Source organism: Dreissena polymorpha, chromosome 3 (genome assembly GCF_020536995.1).
Source record: "Dreissena polymorpha isolate Duluth1 chromosome 3, UMN_Dpol_1.0, whole genome shotgun sequence".
Classification (NCBI taxonomy): Eukaryota; Metazoa; Mollusca; class Bivalvia; order Myida; family Dreissenidae; genus Dreissena; species Dreissena polymorpha.
Genome location: NC_068357.1, coordinates 99,371,495 through 99,395,074, shown reverse-complemented (window position 1 = coordinate 99,395,074; position 23,580 = coordinate 99,371,495). Strand labels below are relative to the sequence as shown.

The following is a 23,580-nucleotide window of genomic DNA, read 5'->3' as shown; positions in this document are numbered from 1 at the left end:
GCAGGTCATACTATTTGAGCCCAAAATGGTCTCCTGCACAGTAGTCTGGATTATCTTCCCCTGACATTTTGTATTAGACCGACGGGAACCAGAATAGCCTGCACAGCTGTCAAAACCGGTGTGCCTATTCCAAGGTGAATATTTTGAGTTACAACGATATTGCATTTATCTTTCCAATGATGTATGATGATATAGTGGATCATTGCTTGAATATGGTACAAATTGATATCGAACTTCAACTATTTTATATGTAATATAGAAGGAAATTATTTGCGCATGCTTAACCAGAATCTATTGTTTACATGGTAAACACTACAAAAACAGGCTAGATTGCACTTTACCGGTACGCAGTTGTTTACCCCTATCGACAAAGCGGGTTTTTGGGCGGTAGCCCGCGATACTAAGGAAATATATAGGTATTGGAAATATATCTGTCTTTGATTTATAATAATCCATATTTGCGTTTATTAGTGTTAATATGTTTCTTTGTACTTTGTTTTGTTCATTTTTTATATAAAGTTCTGTTTTTCTGCAAAAAATTCATATCACTATGATGCTTGCAATATTGAGTCTTTTATGTTTACATTCTAATAACATCTGTACACATTAAAACACATTATCTTTTATTTCATTCCAACATTATGTTCATAGTTTTTCAGTGGCGAACATGTTTTTTTGCTATTGAAACTAATGTATTACTCGTTCAATTATGAAAACCTAGTCATTACAATACTTATTTACAATAAAACATACAATTTAACCTCGTCTTGTTCTTCATTTTTATTTGTTAATACATAAAAATATATTAGCTTATTATCACTCACTATACCTTCATTAAAATACATGGTCGCTTCATTCCATCTCCTTTCACTGGTCGCAAACATTACAAATTCAACGCCGTATATCTTTTTAAAGATATTTCTTGTTTAAATATATATATGTTCCATGGGTTATTAATTGATTTTGTAATAGTAATTTAGCATTTTTAACGTTTATTGATATTATGTAATATAACTATTAAAGGTTATCATCAGTTTTCGTTTTCTTAATTATTTTCTTTGTTTGAACGGTTTAAATTTTCTGTACATATTGCATAATTGACAACTCGCCTATCAGACGATCACCTAATCCCGTGACAGGTCGTTGCCAACTGGCGCGCCTGATAAATCGATCGCTGATTGGTCGATCGATATTCAGATAAGGATTTGGTTGGCAACTGGCGATGTGTCAATTCAAAGATCTATTAATATAATATATTAATAGATCTTTGGTCAATTGGAACAAAAGTGCATGCAAAACGTTTTGCTCCAAAATATGTCACAGTTCACAGAATATTCTTTTCGATAAGCGAATTGCTGTTTTCCTGCAAAATGATTTAAAATCGTGTTTAGAAATACTCAATAAACTAGAATTACTTAGTATCAACAAAACACTTTTTTTTTTAATAGTCGTGATCACATTGACACAAAATAAACTTTTTAACTTTTGAAGAGCAGCTTGATTATTCCAGGGACCTATACAAACGTACGTTTAATTGTACACCCGGTAGCCTAGGTCCCAGACAAATGTCTATATCGGTACTGTTGATGATCGTTTTCCGACAAAGCATTACACAAGCCTATCACATTAGCTGTGTTGTAACACGAGTTTACAGATAAATTATAACAAGAAGACAGATCTGTGATTTGATTTTAATTTCTTCACACGATAGGAAAAGCTAGTACTATCGGTAATCTCGCTTGTGAGCTACCTGTATTATCTTATATTTTTAACACGTCATCAATTGTTTTTAATATCGAAATTGTCTTCAAAGCCAACGAATTTTCATTAACAACACGAACACATTTCAGATATGGATTAGAAATATAAATAGATGTTTCGTATGATAATACATTTAATCGAACTAAATATAAATAGGGACCTATACGTCCTGATATAAAGTATTATTTCCAGAAACTCATGTTAACCTCCAAATGCTCTACACATTCTTTTATCGGTAGAGTATATTAACATCATTCTATTTCTATGTAGTGTGATTAATATTTATTGTTATTAAATTAACTGAAATACAATAATTAAGTAACAAAATGTTAATGTTTGCATATGAATCAAAGTACTAAAATCAGTTGTGTGCAAAATAATTATTTGCTAGAAACGAAAAAAATATTGTCGCTAAACTACAAAACATACACAAAGTTTTCAGTTAACAGTAATACATTTAATATAATAAAAAAGAATTGTCTAACTATCGGTATGAAAAAATACTTGAATCATGTATTCAGAACGCGTTACAAGCGTGAGATTCTAGCAGACAGGTAAACATTGAGATTCATTAAGGCCGTGAAGAACACGTTTTGTAAAACATATTAAACAACAAATTCACAAAGCTCCCTATCAAAAACATTTCCTGCTGTAAGCTTTTACAAACCTTATAACATACATTACACGTTACTATTACTGAAAACATAAGTGATTGCCTAAAATGTTTAACGTTTGAACCAAAAACACGAAACACACCTTCTATTTCAATAAATTTGCAATCCCAAGATAGACCTGCCTGCATGCGACCTGTGTATGCGACTTGAACACAATTTCAACGCAATACCACATCTAAACTAAACTTATGTTATTGGACGGAACACAGTTTATCTATTTTAGTAGCAGTGACATTGACCCGATTCCAAACGCAAAGTAAGGTCTGAAATGTAAACTAAAAAATACAAAGTTTGAGGTATTTTATAATCAATTTAAACAAGCAAATACCTTTCGGCTAAATTTACAAACACAAAATCTACGCACAATATCTCCATCAAGGTATTGAGCAGAAATCGTGTTTATTGTTTTAAAGTACCAGTGACATTGACCTTTAACTCACCGACTTGAAACGAATTTTGCCCGAAGGTCAACTTCGTCGACAAGCTGGTTATTAACCTTATGTAAGCAGTAAAAATAAAACTTTTTTTATAGACATAAAGCGTGTTGATGAAAAAAAGTTCTACTTTTTCATTAGTTCGTTTAATTTCTCTTTGCTTGCCTTAGCAATGTTCGTGTATTCCTCTTGGTCGACACTCAAACCCTTGCGGAGACAGTACGCGGCCGCGAACTCGCTCCTCGTCTCCGTAACCATTGCAGCGAATAAGTCACGTGCTAACGCGTCATCTTCACCGAGACACGTTGAGGTAGAAATGTGGTCACGGTTCGCATTGAGCATCACCGCCTCGACGACGAACGGTGCCTGGCCGGCGATCTTCATCGTTTCGTCACGGTACATGTCTAGAATCAACTTGAACGGACCTCTCAAGAGGACCTCCGACTCGCCCGGATACTGGGAAATCTCGTGTATGTCCACCGCGCAGATCGTTGTAAGTTCCGCGTTGGGGAAACGACGTTTATAAAACGCGACGTATTCAGGCTTGACTCCGATGACGTGGATCTTCAGAAGAAGCGCGATCAGGGGTGTGGCGGGGTCAGCGCGCTCTATTTGCTTTCTGATGAATCTTTTCGCAACTTTTAACTTCGAACTGGAGGCAAACAGACCTACAAAGAGCCACGCGTTCATTTTTTGTTCATGCGATTGATTCAGCAATAAAAAGGTTTCTTCGATGAACTATTTCCACTCAGAATTATGCCCTGGAATACTGACAATAAATAGATATTATGCAAATTTTAAATTATACTTGTAATGGCAGATTTTTTACAACGATAATTGAATAATCGATGATATGTAAACATGAAAAGTATTAACCGTGTACTTAAAAAGCTTCAGACATTTAAAGACACAAATCCATGTCAAATTTTCTTAACTTTAACGAAACACATTGTTGTGCGATCGTAAAGGTATATTTATTACTAGCAATACAAAGTAGAACAAATAGTAAAATCATTTAAAATTGACAATGTGACTGATATTTATATAAGCCAAAAAATGAGGAAAATATATATAAAAACTGAAAAATACCTAGAGGGACCGCAATATTTCGGTTTGCAATCGGCTGATTCCGCAGGTCCTTGAACGCTTGCAGATCCTCCTCAGTGACTGCGATTCCTCTGTAGACTGTGCCACGGAAATCGACCTTTGTCTGATCCTTCTGGCAGTAATTAAACAGATCTATGTTGATGAGCTCGATCAAGAAAACGACGCTCCGAATGCGTTCCGCCGAAACTTCCGCCTTTTGACGAAAAATCGCGTTTGCCAATCGGTAGATCTTGGCATGTCCCTCTTTTGAGGTGTACAACTTGATAGCTTCGTATCCTAAATCTTTTGAGTGTGCTTCATCCAGCGTCAACCAGTCGCGATCAGCGGTTAGAACATGGGCACAGTGAATGCGGGTTTCTTTGTCCTTGAAGTCTAGTTCGTCGTCCTCTAACAGCAAGTTCTTCAAAGCTGCCTGAAACTGTTGAAACTCGGACCAGTTATTTCGGATATGATAAATCGACTTCCTAATTTCCGCCATTCTGTTGTCCAGCGTATCCCCAAAGTAGAATGGTGCCATTTCTTTGTTATTCTGATTCAATGATTTTATTTTGAGAATCTCCGGCTTGTCCCTCGTTTCAACAAATCTCTCACTTCTCTCATCCTCATCATTGTTGCGTTCTTCTTCGTCCGATCTTTCTTCTTCTTTTTCATTGTCACGAGGCGCATGTTCGCCCCCCGCTTCGACGTCGCCTTTCAATTTTTTTAAGTCCATTTTTTACCTTTAAATATTCAATATTAATTTTTTAATTATAATAACAGTTAAACATGTACGAGTTTTAGGGTAAATAAACGGGACGTGTTCACAATTTTGCTAAATGAGAATTAAAATGTGTCATAGATTCAAGACATAATGTATGTTTTATAATCATACTTACAAGCAAACTAACATTTCTTGCTGAGAAAGATGTTAAAAAAGTGTTTGTTTATTGGCAATCATATCAATCGGACTTAGAATAACAAGAGTGCGTGTGTAGCGCTCGTCATCGATAATTATGCAATTAACCCATTTATGTCTAGTGGACTCTCCAATCCTTCTAAATTGGATCAATTTATTTTCAAACTTGGGAATGTCTAGTATACTTATTTATATATTTAGAATATTTCTTACAGAAATTCCTTTATGCAAACAGCACAGACCCTGCTGAGACGCCGCATCAAGCGGCGTCTCATCTGGGTCTACGCTGTTTGCCAAGGCCTTTTTTGTACGCGCTAGACATAAATGGGTTAATGTTATCTTGTTATAACTACCATGCAAAATCAACAGCCTGCGGTGTGAAGAAGTTAAAGCTTGATAAGGTTTGCCTTGAGATGTCATGGTAGGATCCCCGGGACAAGCACATTTTTTATTATATGTTTCCTTGTTATTTTAATTATTTCAAACTATTCGGACTGTATTAGTTGTGTTGTCGGATATTTCTGGTTCTCAATTGACCTTTAAACTCTAAATATGGCATTTTAAAATTTACTTTTAATGCATGATCCGCAATTGCAACATAATTATAAAGCACCACGATGACGACGAGCGAAAGAGTTCTTTTTCTGTATCTTGTATACACAATGAAGTTTACCGAGTTTCATGAAAGATACAGACTCATCGCTGCAGTCTAGAAATTCTCAAAAGAAGGAACGTCGAGCAAGCGATCAAATGTTCGACTTATTAAAGATCGACAAAGGAAGAAACGCCGTTTGTTCACCGATCGCTAGTTTACATAGTGATCGGAACTAACCGATCATTTTTTACGATGTAAGATGGTGATCATCTTCCAAAAGAAGATATATGTACAAGACATGTACAGTCTAGTTCCGAGTACGGTTTACGAATAAACTCCCATCTTAAAGCTCAAGCTGATATGCAATTAATATACCGGTAAGTAATTCACCGGCACCACCTACTATGGCCATGGAAGTCAGCAACAGCAATATCAACCAAAAGTATGTTGATGTGCAAACGTCTTATACACAGAAAGCCAAATAGTACAAAATATGCAGTTCAGAACCGATTCTTAGAAGAACAACATTTCAGTATTATTCAGCAACCTTTCTGCAAGATCGGTACTCATTTGGAAGCAAATGTCTCGGAACTGACGGTCACATTCCGCGTCCCATCCGGCTCATTCGGTTGTATTTCGTTGTATATACATATATGTCTTATGTGACTCCATCGTAAATTTACTGCACAATTCATAGTATATGACAGAGGTTTCATCAATATTTTGTTCTGTAGAAAAACCAAAATAAGAACGAAATTTAGTGTTCGTAATAAGAAAATGAAAGTAATTAAAGAGAAGTCTAAATAACATGAACAGTTAATTTCATATCAGGAAGTAACATGCCCAAATACACAACCTACAGCAAAATTTTAATATCCTGTTACATTAAAGGGAAACGTGAGTACATGTACACACGATCAATTACCTCTATGTTAACGTGATACAACAGATGTTATCAAGAATTTAATAATCATCAATCGTTGAAGATTCTCCGCATATGTTCGGATATTTCCGCTGTCGAAATCTCAATCGTCAAAATGTCACACGACAGTAATTGTTGAAAACACACACACAATAGAGGCAATTATGTTGAATATAATTAGTGTCGTCATCACGTTAGATCCACTGTGAACAGTAGACGTATCTAATTATGAATGGTCAGCCATGATTTTTAGCAAATGATTTAGATATTTAGTTTGCTCTTTAAAACAATTCTCGCCTATATTTCTGAAAAAGCATTCTATGCACACTTTTGTCAGGTATATGAATACATTATATAAAATTTAGTGATTCTTAGCCAACATACGGGCATTTGCCGGAAACTTTCGAACATTACGTAGACAGTCACGTGATTCAAGCCCAAACACGCAGCAAGAAGGAAGAAAATCTGTTTAATTTGACAAGAAAACACGGCTTAAAAATTGGTATAATTTTATATGGAAATGTGCATTAGGATAAAAATATGTCTTATGCATAATATTCAATAAGACTTTTATACCATAATTGGTGATTTTTGAGGATAATTCGAACCAAAAATTTCGTTGGTTTCGCCATCAAACTCGTTCGTAATGAATAATTTATGAGGAACTTGTAAATTTCAAATAATAAGTATACACCTCAAAATTTGTCAGGCAAACGACGCCTCTTGTGAATTTAACAACTATTTAGATTATTTTTTAAAGTTTTTTTCCCGTACTAAAACAAATTATGCATTTCAGATTCAGACATGTCATCAGGTACCAGGGTCTATGTTGGACGAATTCCTGGAGATGCAAGAGAAAAAGACCTCGAAAGATTTTTTAAAGGTTATGGCAGATTGAGAGAAGTGTTAATGAAGAATGGATACAGCTTTGTTGTAAGTTTACTAAGTTATAACTTAAATATAATTTGAATTGTGTATTGTTAGACCTCACTATCAGCGAATCATTACATATTATATATTTTTTTAAAGGAAACTTATTATTATGATTAAACTTAAGTGTTTAATTGTTTAAAGTAGTATTATGTTTGTCCAACATGTAACTTTATTGATTTAAATACCGTCAATTTGCAGGAGTTTGATGATCCTAGAGATGCCGATGATGCAGTCTATGAGCTCAATGGGAAAGAATTAATGGGTGAAAGGTAAATTTTTCCAATCATATGTAAGTATGATCGGTGCTGCCATTGATAACATGATTATGCCTTTTGATAAACAAAAAATTGTCCATCTCTTTGGCAACAATCATTAAGAGCAGGAAAACCTATGTTTGAAAATTTGTTTTGCTGAAACTTGTGCTGCAGGGAATAATCTACATGTGCGTCCCGCGTCTATGACGCACAAATATGGAAATAGACGCATCGTTTTGAAATATGTGCGTCCACTCGGACGCATTGCTGAACTGTATTCGTTAACGCATACGCGAATCAGGATAGGTACGAACCATCTTGAGTACGAGTCAAAAGTGTAGCAATCAGTGTATTTTTCACTTTTGGGGGAAGGGGGTCGGGTCCCCTGAGAGGGGGAAAATTCGCGCGTAAATGGGAAAAAGGGGGAACTTTCTATGCTTAGCTAGTAACAGTACAAATCAAGTTTTAACACTATAATTCACCATACAGAGGGAGAAAAACATAATTCAAACTCTTTTCTTCATTAACATGTTATGTTCAAAGTTCAACATTTCTGGGCTTTTCAGCGAATTTATCAATTATTCTGGTGACCATTTCACCAAGTCTCTCCGTGTGCAGACAAACTTTTGATCAGGGACTTCAGTGTAGCTTCCCCAAGCCTGTTTCTCTGTGGCGTGCAAAGCAGGTTGAGCAAACTTAACAGTCTTTCAACACTTTCTTGACCGGACGTTTCTGGCGTTTCATTGCTGGCATTTGAAAAAGACTGACTTTTAAGTTGTACTTGTTTGAAAAGAATATCAATTTATGTTTAAGTTAAAATAGATTTGTAAATTTTTTTACGATAGCTTTTGTTGTTGTGCGACATGTTGGAATACATATGGTTTGCGGTAGATGTCGTAAAGCGAAAGTCATGATAGTGAACTACGTACGGTTTGTGGTAAAGGCTAAAATAAAGTGAACACGTGGATGCAGTTCAGGAAAATTGTAGTAATTCGTAACGAAAGACGTATTTAAATGAGGTATTGATTAAAATTGAATAACACTTCCGAGAGGGGAATTTTAAAAATATTTGGGGGAAAAATATATACTCTAAAGATGGGGGAATGGGGCCGAATAACGCCGAATATTTCATCAAAAAAACCCACTGGCAATGAACGCTAAGTTTAACCGAATGAGGCTTGAAGACTCCAGCAAGTCTTTTGATTAGCTCTAGTTGAGCCGCTGATGTATTATACGAACCAATTAGAATCGACCTTTAAAATTGAATGTGTTATGATATCTGAGTCCCCGGATGAAAACCTGCTTTAACTTTGTGTAACTTAGTCATAAATAAGACAGAAAAAATGCCTAAGAAATAATATGTTGAAGCTTAATAAACCAAAACAAACAAATCTAAACTTTAATAATGGTAGGTCAACGGCTCGCAATTCGGACGTAAACAATAATATAAACAAGCTCGCAATTCGGATGTTAACAATAATATTATCGATTTGAATCAAGTTGAAATGTTATAACAGGTTACATTCATGTAACAGATAATGTTATATCCTATGTGAACAGGGTTCCCCAAAACTTGAAAAATCTGTCAGTCATTCGGACTGACAGACTTGAAATTTTTGTCAGTCCGAATCAGTTTCTGTCAGTCCCACTGTCCGACTAAACTATAACAGCAAAACACAACAAAAGAGAGTACCTTTTTGATGTTTATTGGTTTTGATCACATTAAAATACAATAAAAACATGTCCAAAATCGAAATAATTAAACAATTATTATATTATTAATAAGCCACATATAAACCAAAGGTATTCTTTTTAGACTTCTTTTTGTCAAACTGTTTTTTAGCCTGCACAGCTCTACAAATCCGTGTTCTTGAAATGTGCGGGTGACATCCAATCAAGTTTGACTTAATTGCACACACCCATTCACACTACTTTGGATGACTTCAATTTCTGTTTATTAGCCGATTTCACAAGTTCTAAAACAACACCTATTGTTAAAATATTTTCTCTTAGCTGAGGTGGTTGATTTCCAGGTTCAATTAAATGAATGTCTTACACACCTATTTCTTGATAGAAAGGCCCATGATAATTACCACCATCCATTCTTGTTGTCTGAAATAACACAAAACATATTGCTACAAACTATCAACAACAAATCAAAACATAAATATCCCTATGTCCGAATTTTAAAATATCCGAAATAAAGTACATCGGTAGAAAAATCTAATTTTGATTTCAGAAATTGTTGGTGTGTAAATTAAAATATATCCTTCCCAAAACAATATAATAATGAAACTATTTAACAGAAGTGCTCACAAATGCCTGTTGAAACAAGTTTTCATGCGGTTTTTGTTGTGGAGAAATTAAATGGAACAAATAAAATGGCGGACGCACTCGGTTGCTTTTTTAACAAAGACCGTTGATTTTCAACTCGCATGTGATAGTCAATTCTAATCCAACTTTAAAATTCAAAATGAAGGTAAGAAAAAAAGGATTTTGACAGAAGTTGAACAAAAAGCATTTACCTTCTATTAATCCAATAGCATATTATACACTTTGAGTGATCTTTTTGAAACCATTTTTCATCCGATTGTGTCGGTCAGTCGGACCGATTATCCTATATCACTTGTCGGTCCTTAGAAAAATTTGCCGGTCAGGACCGGCGGACCGACGGTTTTGGCGAACCCTGTGTGAAGGCAAACAAGATAGTGATAACTCTGAATTTGTTTTTTTGTTGGTTTCAACAAGTTTTTGAGATTATTATAAGTTTAATGCAAGTATAGTTATTGAGCTAGTGTGATTTAGACATATTTTCTTCACTACTTGGTATCTTTCAAAATTTGGGACCCATTCTTTTTCAAGGTGGACTCATAAATTTTGGCCTGTGACTCATTGGTCTAAAATCTGCGAGTTCAGGGACCCATAGATAGTAAATTTTTGATTATTCCCTGTACTGCATACTAGTGCTGCAACAATATACCGGTATATATCGCAATACGCAATCCGCATATTGTATTGCGATACGATTTTCATCATACCGGTACGAAAATTTTACAAAAATTCATTCACATTTCGTCCAGAAAAGCCATCCGAAATAATGATAACAAGGTAAACAAAACAAAGCAGTGTAAATATTTTTTTCGTAAAAATAGCATTCTGAAAAGTATATTATACGGAGTAACGTTGTTACAACGGAGCATTCGTTCGATGCTTTTGAACAGATTAACGTTGAATTAATTGCGCACAGCTGTAAATGTTTCGTTCGATTCTGAATTGAGCATAATTTAATTTGTGATCCAAATTTCGTAAATACGCTTCAAAATTTTAATGCTAATTCGACAATAAAAAATTATAGCGTCAAATAAAAAGTGCTTTATCCTTTGTCTCAATAAAAAGCGCGCGAATATTATACAGACATGTAGGACGTTGCATGGAAAGTATGGGTGTATTTTGTGTTGTATAAAAATGGGAACATCACGTCAGGTGAATTACGCGTGTTCAGTGGAAAAATGCCCGGGTTGGACGTTATTTCATCACATCTTTAAATAGTAACAAATGCCAAAATGTATTTGATACTTAAGAAAAGTTGCGAATGTTTGTGTTTCTTGTTATTCTTGAGCACATTTACTGGTATAGGGTAAATATTTGCCAAAATTTGCTTTAAAACTGGAATATACGGGATTATCGGGTAATTGGCAAGTTATAATTTTGGTACAAGTTAGCAATATATTGCGATATATTGCAATACGGGTTTTTGAACTGACAATATATTGCAATACGGTTTTTGGCGTATTGTTGCTGCACTACTGCATACACATACTGAAAAGTTCTTACAGGATCAATTATTCAATAAAAGGAAAATACAATGACAAAAGGGGGCAACTTAACATCAGTAAAATACAGTTATTTCTACAGGCCATTTAACGGTCGCTCACCCATAAAATCAGAGTCCGCAGGGCCTTTGATATTTACCAATTTGTGAATTTTTCAGTAACTGCCAGTACTCATTCTTATGATCAAAGCAATATCGACTTCTTGGAATATTTTGAGTCGCTTAAGGATCCTATGTCAATTACATGTATCTATTTACCCAACTTTATCCCGCCTAAAGAGTGTTTTTTTATGCCCCCGGATCGAAAGATCGGGGGTATATTGTTTTTGGCCTGTCTGTCATTGTATGTGTGTGTCGGCACTGTACTGTGTCCCGAACTTTAACCAAAACTTTAACCTTGGTCATAACTTTTGCAATATTCAAGATAGCAACTTGATATTTGGCATGCATGTGTATCTCATGGAGCTGCACATTTTGAGTGGTGAAAGGTCAAGGTCAAAGGGCAAAAAAAAATCAAAACTTTCAACAAAACTTTAACCTTCTTCATAAGTTTTGCAATATTGAAGATAGCAACTTTATATTTGGCATGCATGTGTATCTCATGGAGCTGCAAATTTTGAGTGGTGAAAGGTCAAGGTCATCCTTCAAGGTCAATGGTCAAATTTATGGCTTCAAAGCGGCGCTATAGGGGGCATTTAGTTACTGACCAACACATCTCTTGTTTCTCATTTAAATTCGGGTCCGGTAATCATCCCCATTCCCAATGGAAAAAAGTATATATTTTTCAAAATGGGAGCTAAACATTTTCAATGAAAGGCTTCCCAAAAAAAAGGCAATTTTTTTTTAGATCTCAATAGCTTGTTCATCTCCTATCCATATAAGTTCAACCTTAGTAAAAATAATACTTAATAAGCATTTTTAAGCAAAACAACAACACTAATTTCCCAATTTTGTCAAAACGCAAATTTTCACAATCCAAAGTCTAAAGGACCCAGCCCCTATTCATAACATGGTGAAGAAAAAAAAACTGAAATATACACAATATTATATTACTACTAATTATGGTATCATTACATTTGGGTATATGAAAAACTTAACAAAAAGTTTTGTCATTTTTAGGTTAATCATAGAGCATGCCCGTGCCTCCCGAGGCAGGGAGCGAGGTGGTCCGAGGGGAGGTGGTAGATACGGGGATCGTGGAGGATATGGCGGTGGTGGTGGTGGCCGCTATGGGGATCGTGGTGGCCGTGACAGATATGGCAGTGGTGGTGGTGGTGGTGGTGGTTATGGAGGCGGCAGTGCTGGTGGCCGAAGGTAAAACTAATGTGCGCTCATTGGTTAGTGCTTCAGCCAGGATTTATAATTTGCATTGTGGACATATATTAAAAAAAATAAGCTAAGAGTGGGAATGTCTCACTAGGTTTGGTCAGACTGTCCAAAACATAACTTTTAGGACAAAAGTGCAATTAGGTACATCCACATTGGGCTGGGGCTTTGCTAATTATTACAAGCTGGAGCACTAGTGATAGCCTTATTTGAAGTTGGATGAAGTGCTGAGATTTTTAATTTAAAGGAGTGTTTTATTTTAAAACTTAAGTAAAGAGAACTGTTCTACAATTTGATAAGTTATAATCTGCACTTGGAAGTCTTTTGAAATTGTTGTGATTGTGGCTTTGATATCAGTTAGGTTCTAACAAGTTTTTACATTAATATTATAAATGCTGATAAGAATAAAATCATGTCTTGGTCATTCAAATGATTTTATAGTTATTTGATAAAATTTAGCTGTCATTTGATAAAATTTGACTGTCGTGTCTTATTACCTACCATGGAATTGGTAATTGCTCAACCTTATGATCGTAAAAAATAAGAAAACAGATGTGCATTTAGCAGATACAGTGTATTACTTTTAAGTGTTGTTCACAGCAGGTTTGGGCCACCACAGAGAACAGACTACAGACTGAGAGTTGAGAACTTGTCATCTAGGGCAAGCTGGCAGGTGAGAGGATTTATGTGGATGCGTTTTTTTGAAATAAGTGTATTGAAAAATTATCTTTTCTGATTGTAACGGTTTATGAGAACAAAGACCAAAACTATGATGGTCAGATTGTTGGAATGTGAATTAAAAAATACAACTGTGTTGGATAACTGTGCAAGGTAAAAAGTGTAAATTATATGATTCATCAGTTCTTGGGATCTATTCTTTTAACTAAAATGGGTAAAATGGTGCTTGCTTTTGAAATAAAGTTACTGTTGGAAGAGGGATAGAAAGATAACTTATACCAACAGTGCATTAAGTGTAAGTTAAACTTTGAAAGTTTTCTTTACTATTTCATTAAACAAAAACATTCTATATTTATTTAACCAGTATCTTGGAAAAAACAAAACTTAAATCAATGTGTACGAAAGTCACTCAGAATAACATGCAGTAAGCACCATATCAGGGTTCATTCTGATTCAGTTTTCTTTTACTTTTCAGAGATTTATTTTGGTATAATGCGAATCCTAGTTAAGCTTTGGCCCCCCATTTCAAAAGGACACAATGGCTCTGAAATCTGGTCGCCTTGGCTACACAGTCTGGCTCAAGTTAGGGGTTAGGGCGTCGTGAGTCGTGAGTGTTCGAGCGCCTATCAGTGGTCGATCCCGGGCCCCATTGTCGCACCTGCCCACAGGGGACGGCATCTAGGCATCCCTGAGCACTTGGTAGCGTTAGGCTGCCAACGGTTTGGGAACAGCCAGAACCATTCCTCCTCGCGCCCAATAGAAATCTGATCACACTTATCGCTCTCCTACGCTTGCACGTTAATGGGGTATCTTAGATCTTGGTCCGTTGGTGGCAAAAATCGCTTGCCGAGATCGTATGGAACGGGATATAGGAGGAGTGTGCATTTAAGACAGGTCTTGATCGCTTGTGTACAAGTGAGGTAATTACTCTTTCAGGTTTTAGTGAGCACTGATGAAAAAAATATTTTGTAATCATTCATCATGAAATCATCATCATCATCCCATATTTTTATGAATGTTTAGTTTTTAGCTCACCTGATTGCTCAGGTGAGCTTTTGTGACCGGTCTTTGTCCGTCGTATGTCCGTCCGTTCATTAACATTTGCTCGTAAACACCCTAGAGGCCACATTTCTTGTCCCATTTTCATGAAACTTGGTCAGAAGCTTTGTCCCAATAAAATCTCGGCCGAGCTCGAAACTGGGTTGTGCCGGGTCAAAAACTAGTTCACTAGGTAAAAAAAAAGAAAAACATTGTAAACACTGTAGAAGTCACATTTCATGCCCAATCTTCATGTTACTTTGTCAAAATGTTTGTCTTAATGATATCTTGGTTGAGTTCAAAAGTTGTTCTGATCCGTTGAAAAACATGGCTGCCAGTGGGCGGGGCAGCTTTCCTTGTTAACACACTAGAAGTCACAATTTTTGCCCAATCATCATGAAAGTTGGTCAAAACATTGGTTCAATTGATGTCTCGGACGAGTTTGAAAATGGTCGGGATTGGTGAAAAATCTTGGCAGCCAGTGGGCGGGGCATTTTTCTCTATATTTTTATAGTGAAAACATGTGAACACAGTAGAAGTCACATTTTTGGCCCAATTTTCATGAAATTTGCTCAGAACATTTGTTTCCCTGATATGAGAGTTGAGTTAAAAAATGGTTCTGGTCAGTTGAATTACATGGCTGCTGAGAGGGGCAGTTTTCTCCTTATACCCCCCCCCCCCCCCCCCTATCGAAGAAGAGTTTGTTTTGCTCATGTCGGTCCATTCGTCCACCAGATGGTTTCCAGATGATAACTCAAGAGCGCTTATGCCAAGGGTCATGAAACTTCATAGGTACATTGATAATGACTCGTAGATGACCCCTATTGATTTTCAGGTCACTAGGTCAAAGGTCAAGGTCACGATGACCCAAAATAGTAAAATGGTTTCCGGATGATAACTCAAGAACACTTATGCCTAGGATCATGAAACTTCATAGAAACATTGATCATGACCCGCAGATGACCCTTGTTGATTTTCAGGTCACTAGGTCAAAGGTCAAGGTGACCCAAAGTAGTAAAATGGTTTCCGGATGATAACTCAAGAACGCTTATGCCTAGGATCATGAAACTTCATAGAAACATTGATCATGACTCGCAGATAATCCCTATTGATTTTCATGTCACTAGGTCAAAGGTCAAGGTCACGATGACCCGAAATAGTAAAATGGTTTCCGGATGATAACTCAAGAATGCTTAGGCCTAGGATCATGAAACTTCATAGGTACAATGATCATGACTCGCAGATGACCCCTATCGATTTTCAGGTCACTAGATCAAAGGTCAAGGTCACGGTGACCTGAAATAGTAAAATGGTTTCTGGATGATAACTCAAGAACACTTATGCCTAGGTTCATGAAACTTCATAGGTATATTGATCATGACTCGCAGATTACCCCTATTGATTATCAGGTCAAAGGTCAAGGTCACAGTGCCAAAAAACGTATTCACACAATGGCTGTCAAGGTCACAGTGACTCAACTTAGAAAAATTATTTTCGGATGATAACTCTATGATGCTTACGCCGATCATGAAACTTCATAGGTACATTGATCATGACTCGCAGATGAAATAATGATGAAACTTGACCAGGATGTTTGTCTGTTGACATTTATTAAAGATTGAATGAACCGACTCCTCTCAGGTGAGCGAACTAGGGCCATCTTGGCCCTCTTGTTATAAGTTTCAATGTGTAATGAAGAATCATTCTTTTTTTAAACTTTATTGGATGTTGCTTATATGAAGTCCCAGCTTTTAGGATACTTTACTAAAAGGACCATTGGAGAGAAGAAAAAAAATTCAGAAAGAAGAGGATATGGTAAGAAAGGTTAATACATTTTAAAGTATTTTGTAACAAATGACTTTGTCTTTGAATTCAAGGATCTGAAAGACCACATGAGAAATGCTGGAGTCGAAGTCTCATTTGCTGATGCTCACAAACAGAGGACAGGAGAGGGGTAGGTTCTACATTTTGTGTTTCATAACGTTTTGTTGGTTATGTGGCTAGTGGAGTTTTATGTGAAAACAGGATTATTTTGGCTGTTTAAGGTTAAGGAGGTCCTGAACTTGTCTGTTGGCTGAACTGAATTTAGTGATTTAATATCTCAGTTTTTGAATAAAAAGAGAAACCATTTTTGCATGCAAAAGATCTCTAGATGAATATCATGTTTTTACAAGATATTTGTTGAGCTATTTTCGTCTCTCCATATACTTCAAGCACCAATTTATGTTGTTTTTCCTTTATAACTTATGTTAACGGCATATCGGGGTAAGCTCCTACGGGGTCTTTATTTCATTCATACGAAGTAGGTGCAAAGATTTTTATTTAATTTTCCTATTTACCAAAAAGCACCAACTACAAGAGAGCGCGATTAGTTCATGTTATCACAGCCAGGTCTTGTATATTCCCGTGTACAGCGTGGTAGAGTTCACATCGGAGTCCGACATGCAGCGTGCCATAGACAAGCTGGACAACACAGAGATCAACGGCAAGAAGATCAAGCTGATAGAGGAGGGCCGCGGTGGTGGCAGGGGAGGCAGCAAGGGGGCCAGGAGATCGTATGTACTCAAATAGTTTTTATATAAGTGCTGTTGCTGCTACTTACAATCTTCTCGATGGGGTGTCAGTGCTTTCCACAGGATTTTTGTCAGGCGCCCCAGGGCTGATAGAGGTGGTTTCGGGAGGAGTTCCCCTCCCAAAATTTTTTTTTTTTAAATTAAACGTGTCAATTAACGTTCTGTGGTGCATTATAACTATAAAAAAAAACAGCATCAAAAGACGTCATTTGGTGCGCTATGACTCTTTTAGAAAGTCCCCCAGTCATTTAAAAAAATAATATATTTTATATTGTTTAATTGTTTTAAAACTTTACTGCACAGATAGTAAAATTAACTAGCTTGAGATGGCCCTAGTTCGCTCACCTGAGAGGAGTCGGTTCATTCAATCTTTACTAAATGTCAAACTTGACCCAGATATTGTCTAGACAAACATCCTGGTCAAGTTTCATCATTATTTCATCTGCGAGTCATGATCAATGTACCTATGAAGTTTAATGATCGGCGTAAGCATTCTTGAGTTATGATCCGAAAATAATTTTTCTAAGTTGAGTCACTGTGACCTTGACAGCCATTGTGTGAATACGTTTTTTGGCACTGTGACCTTGACCTTTGATCTGATAATCAATATGGGTAATCTGCGAGTCATGATCAATATACCTATGAAGTTTCATGAACCTAGCCATAAGTGTTCATGAGTTATCATCCAGAAACCATTTTACTATTTCAGGTCACCGTGACCTTGACCTTTGATCTAGTGACCTGAAAATCAATAGGGGTCATCTGCGAGTCATGATCATTGTACCTATGAAGTTTCATGATCCTATGCATAAGCGTTCTTGAGTTATCATCCGGGAACCATTTTACTATTATTAACTTTTATAGTTATAAATTAACTTTTGCTAAATTGAAGATAGCAACTTCATATTTGGCATGCATGTGCATCTCATGAAGCTGCACATTTGAGTGGTGAAAGGTCAAGGTCATCCTTCAAGGTCAGAGGTCAAATATATGTGGCCCAAATCGCTTATTTTATAAATACTTTTGCAATATTGAAGATAGCAACTTGATATTTGGCATGCATGTGTATCTCATGGAGCTGCACATTTTGATTGGTGAAAGGTCAAGGTCATCCTTCAAGGTCAGAGGTCAAATATATGTGGCCCAAATCGCTTATTTTATGAATACTTTTGCAATATTGAAGATAGCAACTTGATATTTGGCATGCATGTGTTTATCATGGAGCTGCACATTTTAAATGGTGAATGGTCAAGGTCATCCTTCAAGGTCAAATATATGGGTCAAATTTGCTCATGTAATGTCACTTCCTCAATATTGAAGTTAGCAATTTTATATTTGAAATGCGTGTGTACCACAAGGAGCTGCACATTTTGAGTGGTGAAGGGTCAAGGTCATCCTTCAAGGTCAAACGTCATATAGGGGGACATTGTGTTTCACAAACACATCTTGTTTTTTCCCAATTTGGTTATTTCACGCAGCGAAAAATACCCAATTGCATGGGTACCGGACCCGTTCCCAATTGAGTAAATAAAAAATCACTGGTAATGTGGCTAGAATAATCGATATGCGTGTCTTTATCAGTGGATTATACATTTCCCCATGTGGTGTTTATGGCGATTACTTGTGAAAGAAGGTACTGAGTGCCCTTTTAAAACAGGAAATATTGATACACTGATCGAGAAACCTTGATTTTGTTTGACAATCCCCATTCTCTTTTACTGAAAAATACACTGATCGGAAAATTTCAAGCGCCCCGGGGACTCTGATTTCAAAACTCAAGCGCCCCGGTGAGGGATCGTAATATGGCCTGTGGAAAGCCCTGGGTGTGAAAACTCACAGTTGCTTATACATTCGTTACTTCTGTACACATTTGTATTGATCATTAAATAAAGGATCCGAACAATACATTAGTTTATTCACAACTCTTGTTCATGTTGCATCCTTTTGAGCTCACCTGAGCACAACGTGCTCATGGTGAGCTTTATTGATCGCTTTTTGTCCGTTTTGCATTGTGCGGCGTCAACATTTGTCTTGTTAACTCTCTAGAGGCCACTTTTATTGTCCAATCTTCATGAAATTTGGTCAGAACATTGGTTTCAATGATATCTTGGATTAGATCAAAAATGGTTATATGGCTATAGTAAAATCTTGTTAACACTCTTAGAGGCCACATTTACTGTCCGATCTTTATGAAACTTGGTCAGAAGATTCATCCCGATAATATCTTGGACGAGCTCAAAAATGATGCCAGTTGGTTGAACAACATGGCTGCCAGGGGGCGGGGCATTTTTCCTTATATGGCTTAAGTAAAACCTTGTTAACACTAGAGGCCACATTTATTTTCCGATCTTCGTGAAACTTGGTCAGAAGATTTGTCCTAATAATATCTTGTTATCTCAGGTGAGCGACTCTGGGCCTTTCAGGCCCTCTTGTTATAGTTAGGTATAAAAGACATTTCGAAAGGCAAACTTACCGGAAGTATTCTGTCATTTGTTTTATCGAAATGCATCATGCTTACACTGATAATTTGTCTTGATTATAACCTTTTGTCTATACTCCCTGTTTTGACTTTGGTTTAAAGTTTACTGTTTAGTTTATATAGCGAGTTTGGATGTGACCTTTGCTAATGAGCACGTGCTTTCCACAGTGACAGCAGGAGTCGCTCCCGTTCAGAAGATAGTCGCAGCTCACGCAGTAGCCGTTCAAGCTCGCCCCCTCCTAAGAAACGCTCCAGGACAAAGTCTGGGGATGACGAGGAAGACGACTGAGCTGATCGTTGTCAGAGAGAAACAGTCAACCACATTATCTCTTATTCACCTGCAAGGTGCATGTCATGTGTCCATTTAGTTTGACCCATTGAGTCAATTGCTCCCTTTGCCATTAAATGTGGTCTGTGACATGCACTTTTGTAGTATTGTTGATGGAACTTTGAAGTTCTGTTTTGTACAACTGCTGGATGTTGTACATAATTTCACAAGATCATGTAGGATTTTTATCTGTATCAAGCCATGTTCGTCATGTCTTTGTTTATCACAATGTTTCTGATATTTTTGTTTTATTCTTTTCACAAATGAGATTTGTGATGAAAGAATATTAAGGTGAGAACAATCTAGCAAGTGTGCATTGTAAAGGACTTGTTAATAATAATAATAACAATAATGCTTTAATTATTTGTGCATGGTTTAAAGAAAAATGTTGCTTGCATAACACTTGTACCCACAGACATTTCTAGTGAATGTCTAAGTACCAATCATTATATCATAAAGTCCAGCAATACATTGCATCACACATCATAAAATATTTTGTTTCATTTGTCATGCTTTCATTTGAAATTCGTTCTTGCAACTACAACTGTTGCTATAGTTTTGTCATTCCAATTTTTAAGTAGTTTTTCAACCAAAGTGATCAAAGACAATATTTTCTCATGTATACCATTGGTTTGGGACTGCAAGCTGGTACAATTATGCAATCCTAAGTAGAGTAAGCAAAACGAGTACGCTTTAACATTTCAAGTGATGCATAAAACTTAAAGCGACTGAGTCTATATATTTTAAATACTCTATTTTATTGTTCAATAAGGTAATTATTTTTCAGACATTATTATTAAGTATCTTTTTTATCGCAAATTTCATATATCAATTAATATTTGTTTACATTTTGTTTGTCATTGTTAGTACCCATTTTGTGAAACAAACATGTCATAATTAATATTGTAAAATTAAACCTATTCATTCTTTTAAAAAGTGTATTTTGTTTCTTACATGTAGATTAAACACTTATTTAAGCTTGACTGCATTAAAAGCTTTGAGCTTGTAAAGACACTAAGGCTCTGTCTCTGTGAAGAACTACTATGTATGTTTGGACTTCAAAATGTCTTCAGGGACTCGTTAGTTAGATCCGATTTAAAAACACCATCTAGTTAGGTCTGGTCTGTGATAAATAGACAAATAAGAGAGAAAGATCCCAGAGGACCAGGTACATGCAAATCGCTGCTTAAAGGGAATCATACCAACTATAAATTCTTGTCGGGAAAGATCAGGTTAATCTTCTTGTAGAGCAGGATTTTGCCGTTTTTCATCAGTAATTAAGTTATTATATCAGTTTTCCTACTCACACTTGTGCGAGCTTGTCAGCCAGTGCTTAATGCACATATTATGCCAGTAACTGACACTTGCCTTAATCGATCTGGAGATGGACGAAGACTATCTTCGACAGGATTATATGAACTATGCTCACACGAGCTATGTGGTCTGGCAGAGCTCGAACCAGCGATCCTTGCATCTGCAGTTCAGCATTCTACCAACTGACCAAGCCAGCCTGCTAAATTACAATTTATATATAACATTTTAAGAAATGAAGTTGCTTACGAATCGTTGTTTATTGCACAACCTTTCTATATTTCTCATTTTGAAATTGCCATCCTTCAAGAATCGCTGAAATTATGTACAAGAAAAGATGAGTGGAAACATGATAACAGATAATATGTTTAGCTCTTATGTTATTAAATGATTTTAAGTACATATGAGATTTTATTTAACTGAATCAGTGGCCCATATGAACCAGACGCTTGCTTTTGTTGATGTTTATTAAACCGACAGAACTCGGTTTGCAATTACTTGTTTACATTTAAGAAAGAAGACGTGACTGGAGCAAATGTACCACACAAAAGTAAGCCAGTAATTTAAAAGCACAAAAGAAGCAAGACGAAAATTAATTTCATTAATCGGTATATATTTATCAATATACATTTTTCATTTTTAAGAGTCTATTAAACACACAATCGTGGTTTAAAGTGATTTCTACTATTTAAAGCTAACTGCCATAGATTTAAAAGCATTTTACTATTTAAATGAACAAGAGTATAAATTTGTTCCAGTTGATGCTGTTTAATTGAGACCGAGTTATAAATGTTGCTCCTAGAGGAGTAATACTTTTTTAACCAGGTTTTCCGAAGGAAAAAACTGGTTATTAGATTGGCGAATGCGGGCGGGCTGGCGGGCGGGCGGAACAAGCTTGTCCGGCCCATAACTATGTCGTTCATTGTCAGATTTTAAAATCATTTGGCACATTTGTTCACCATCATTGAACGGTGTGTCGCACGAAATAATTACGTCGATATGTCCAAGGTCAAGGTCACACTTTGAGTTCAAAGGTCAAAAATGGCCATAAATGAGCTTGTCCTGACCATAACTATGTCATTCATTGTGAGATTTTAAAATCATTTGGCACATTTGTTCACCATCATGGGACGGTGTTACGCACGAAAGAATCACGTCAATATCTCCAATGTCAAGGTCGCCACGACTAAAAATAGATTTTTAAAAAAAACAAACTTACAAAGGGGGTTAATTTTGTTTGTTTATTTCAAAAGTTCAGTTTGAGTTTTTTCCCTTTATCAGATTTTTTTTCACAATGAAAACCTGGTTTTAGACATTTTGTCCCTTGTTTCACGTTATAACCATATGAACTTAAGTGTGAACGCGCATGAACCAGATTTACACTACATATTGTCAAGATGAACATTCAGACCTAGTTTCATAAAGCTTGAGTGATTAATAGATGGTATGAGTTGTGAAGATTTGACCTGGTAACCTAGTTCTACACCTATGTGACCCTGATTCATACTCGGCCTAGATATTTTCAAGATAAACATTTTTACCAAGTTTCATCAAGCTTCAGTGATTTATGTAGCTCCTAGGATGGTATTTGTTTTTTAGCTCACGTGATTGCTCAGGTGAGCTTTTGTGACTGGTCTTTGTCCGTAGTATGCCTGTCCGTCCGTCCATAAACATTTGCTTGTTAACACTCTAGAGGCCACATTTCTTGTCCCATCTTCATGAAACTTGGTCAGAAACTTTGTCCCAAAAAAATCTCAGCCGAGTTCGAAACAGGGTTGTGCCGGGTCAAAAACTAGGTCACTAGGTAAAAAAAAGAAAAACCTTGTAAACACTGTAGAAGTCACATTTCATGCCCAATCTTCATGTAACTTTGTCAAAATGTTTGTCTTAATGATATCTTGGTGGAGTTCAAAAGTGGTTCCAATCAGTTGAAAAACATGGCCGCCAGTGGGCGGGGCAGTTTTCCTTATTTGGCTATAGAGAAACCTTGTAAACACTCTAGAAGTCACAATTTTCGCCCAACCATCATGAAAGTTGGTCAAAACATTGATTCAATTGATGTCTCTGAGGAGTTCGAAAATTGTTGAGATCGGTGAAAAAACATGGCCGCAAGTGGGCGGGGCATTTTTCTCTATATGTATATAGAGGCAGTTTTCCATATTTGGCTATAGAGAAACCTTGTAAACACTCTAGAAGTCACAATTTTTGCTTAATCATCATGAAAATTGGTCAAAACATTGGTTATATTGATATCTCGGACGAGTTTGAAAATGGTCGGGATCGGTGAAAAAACATGGCCGCCAGTGGGCGCGGCATTTTTCTCTATATGTTTATTGTGGAAACGTGTCAACACAGTAGAAGTCACATTTTTGGCCCAATTTTCAGAACATTTGTTTCCTTGATACGAGAGTTGAGTTAAAAAATGGTTCCGGTCAGTTGA

At 36.4% G+C, this 23,580-nt stretch overlaps 2 protein-coding genes and 1 long non-coding RNA gene across 5 annotated transcripts; 1 reads left to right on the top strand and 2 right to left on the bottom strand.

The window, feature by feature from the left end:
• Positions 1-72: 72 nt before the first annotated feature.
• Positions 73-20,765, top strand: LOC127870718 (serine-arginine protein 55-like). 3 transcript variants are annotated; one of them, XM_052413157.1, is made up of 8 exons: positions 73-134; positions 7,185-7,321; positions 7,520-7,590; positions 12,527-12,721; positions 13,334-13,406; positions 16,327-16,403; positions 16,864-17,004; positions 19,670-20,765. In XM_052413157.1, exons 2-8 carry the CDS (start codon positions 7,193-7,195, stop codon positions 19,788-19,790), a joined length of 807 nt encoding a protein of 268 aa, XP_052269117.1. In that variant the 5' UTR covers positions 73-134; positions 7,185-7,192; the 3' UTR covers positions 19,791-20,765. The 3 variants fall into 3 exon arrangements, with proteins under 3 accessions (XP_052269117.1, XP_052269118.1, XP_052269116.1); XM_052413158.1 differs by lacking the exon at positions 73-134 and adding an exon at positions 6,747-6,890 and having other exon boundaries at positions 13,337-13,406; XM_052413156.1 differs by lacking the exon at positions 73-134 and adding an exon at positions 6,747-6,890.
• On the bottom strand, positions 1,680-6,726 carry LOC127870716 (uncharacterized). The gene is made up of 3 exons (XM_052413154.1): positions 6,392-6,726; positions 3,959-4,695; positions 1,680-3,537 (listed from the first exon to the last, which is right to left on the bottom strand). The coding sequence occupies exons 2-3, from the start codon at positions 4,686-4,688 to the stop codon at positions 2,996-2,998; spliced, it is 1,272 nt and encodes a 423-aa protein (XP_052269114.1). The 5' UTR covers positions 4,689-4,695; positions 6,392-6,726; the 3' UTR covers positions 1,680-2,995.
• On the bottom strand, positions 9,266-9,963 carry LOC127870725 (uncharacterized). Its single transcript, XR_008044894.1, has 2 exons — positions 9,892-9,963; positions 9,266-9,687 (listed from the first exon to the last, which is right to left on the bottom strand). It is a non-coding gene; the product is annotated as an uncharacterized LOC127870725 (long non-coding RNA).
• Positions 20,766-23,580: the final 2,815 nt, after the last annotated feature.